Source organism: Juglans microcarpa x Juglans regia, chromosome 4D (assembly GCF_004785595.1).
Source record: "Juglans microcarpa x Juglans regia isolate MS1-56 chromosome 4D, Jm3101_v1.0, whole genome shotgun sequence".
NCBI classification, from domain to species: Eukaryota; Viridiplantae; Streptophyta; class Magnoliopsida; order Fagales; family Juglandaceae; genus Juglans; species Juglans microcarpa x Juglans regia.
In genome coordinates, this window is record NC_054600.1 from 19,025,918 (window position 1) to 19,028,148 (window position 2,231).

At 35.2% G+C, this 2,231-nt stretch overlaps 1 protein-coding gene across 1 annotated transcript; it reads right to left on the minus strand.

Moving 5' to 3' along the window:
- Positions 1–1,277: 1,277 nt before the first annotated feature.
- Positions 1,278–2,012, minus strand: LOC121260189. The gene has a single exon (XM_041162032.1). It carries the CDS (start codon positions 2,010–2,012, stop codon positions 1,278–1,280), a length of 735 nt encoding a protein of 244 aa, XP_041017966.1.
- Positions 2,013–2,231: the final 219 nt, after the last annotated feature.

Consider the following 2,231-nt stretch of genomic DNA (forward strand, 5'->3'; position numbering starts at 1 on the left):
ATGGTAGTGAAAATAATGTATGTGTATCATTTTCTGAGTTTGAGATAGTTCTGAATATCATATCCATTATACAAATTTCATATAAAATCTGAAGTTTTGGATGCTACATTAAGTATATAATGTTACATTTGAGACCTCACATATATTTTTTCTCGTTTAATGAATTCTAAAGGATAAAAGTTCTCAACTTTTGTTTCATACAAGACATCAACCTTAAATGATTCTTTTAGTGTTTATTTCAGTTTGAGTTTCATAATAAGAAGCTTAAAATTGTAAAATCCAGAACTTTGGTGTCTATATTAAAAAGTTTATTATTCTTATAAATTTAAATTTAGTTTTAAGCTTTTTTAGAATTTACTCATCAAATTGAAAGAATTGTCAGGTCAGTGAAATTAAAATTGAAGGGACCACATCATATTAAATAAATGATATATATATAATTAATTAAAATCTTGGGCCATGTTAGACAAAATTGAAGAGGGGGCTTTCTATGTACGTATATGATAAAAACATAGGAGAAAATTTTGAATTATAAAAATTCTTTTTTTGGGGGGGGGGGGGGGGGGGGGGGGGGGGGGGGGGGGGGGGTCGTCGCTTGCTATAAGGTGGTTCCGCCACATATAGCTGATTATTAACTCAACCTTCTCTTTATTTTTGTATTCTTTGCTTTTGGATGCTAATGTGACCCCAAATAATTTGAATTGATTTATAAAAAGTATTGTTTTGTAGGTTCCATTGAGATGTGTTTGAATGTATGAAATATGTTGAGACTGAATTTATGAAGTAAGTTGATATGGGTATAACTTTTTATATGAAGTTGAAAAAATTATGAATCCTATCAGTAATTAATTTGAAATGAGTTGAGGTGATCTTGACATCCAAACATATCCGTTCTCTTACCACCATAGAACCTTCACTCTGCCTATTATATATTCCCCGAAACAACAATATCCTATCACGTGTTGGCCTGGGTGGCACCTGGCGGGGAGTCTCCACATGGTTTCCAGTCATTAGGTGGCCCCAAATTTAAACCTTTTGCTTTATATTTTTAATTTTTATTTAAAAATTTTTTTATTAAAAAAATCTCTTGTCTATTTCTTGTTAAGAATTTTGATTTTTAATTTTAAAGAAATCCCGATTGACAAATGACACCTTGTGATTGTGCTACGTGTTTTCCGTTAAGGTCAATGGATGGTAAAATAAATGGAGGGTTTGATTTCTAAATAACTCATATTTTTTTTTTTTTTTTGTAAAAGGAACAATTTCATTCATCTCAATTACATAGGGGGTATTTCATTACAGTTGGGAATAACAACCATTTCAGAAGTTTCCACCGTGAGTTCTAAAGCTTTCTTTGCAAGACAGTGGGCTAATTCATTTCCATTTCTTTTAACAAAGTTAAATTGCCAATGTACTACTTGAGCTAATAACATTCTGGTATCATCAAGCACTAGTCCCACGTTGTCCCATCTCTCTTTGTGCAGATTTATTGCTTGAACAACCTGAAGAGAGTCTCCTTCAAAGATCACGGATTCCAAGTTCATTTCGGATGCCAATTTGACACCTTGATAGGCTCCTATTGCCTCAGCCAGTAATGGTATCACACAACCAGCCTTAGCCACCTTTTTAGAAGCTATAATTCTACCTTCATGATCTCTTGCTACCAAGCCTATTCCCAGTTTATCTTGATCTTCCCACAGTGCAGCATCCCAGTTTACCTTGATTATTCCCGTAGGAGGTGGACTCCATATCACAGCTTGAATAGGATTCCTTCTAGTTGTTGAGTTAGAGCCAAGCTGGGCAGCCTTATATTCTTCCAGCTGTTGAGCCGCATTCTGGGATATTAGGTTAGGATGCAAGAAGGACCCTTCAAATACACTTTTATTCCTCCTCTGCCAAATTCCCCTTGCAGTCATAGCAAAAAGTTCCATTGTTTCTGTTTCACATTGGGCATTTAGCTGTTCAAAAATCTCCTTGAAGCTCACTGCCCTCAACGTACTTTTTTGCAGCATAATGGGCCCTTGGCACCACACATCCAATGCTGATTCACAGTTCCACAGCACATGAGCAACTGTTCATCTTCTCTGTAGCATATTGGGCATAATGGAGAGTCCACTATCTTTTTTTTGAAAAGGTTATTTTTTGTCGGTAGAGCTTCTAAGCATGCTCTTCACACAAAAATCTTAACAGCATTTGGAATCTTGTACTTCCAGCAGCAAGTCCACTCTTTA

Bases quoted from the DNA above. Each gene is read 5' to 3' on its own strand.
- LOC121260189 (XM_041162032.1), bottom strand. From the start codon at position 2,012: ATGCTGCAAAAAAGTACGTTGAGGGCAGTGAGCTTCAAGGAGATTTTT.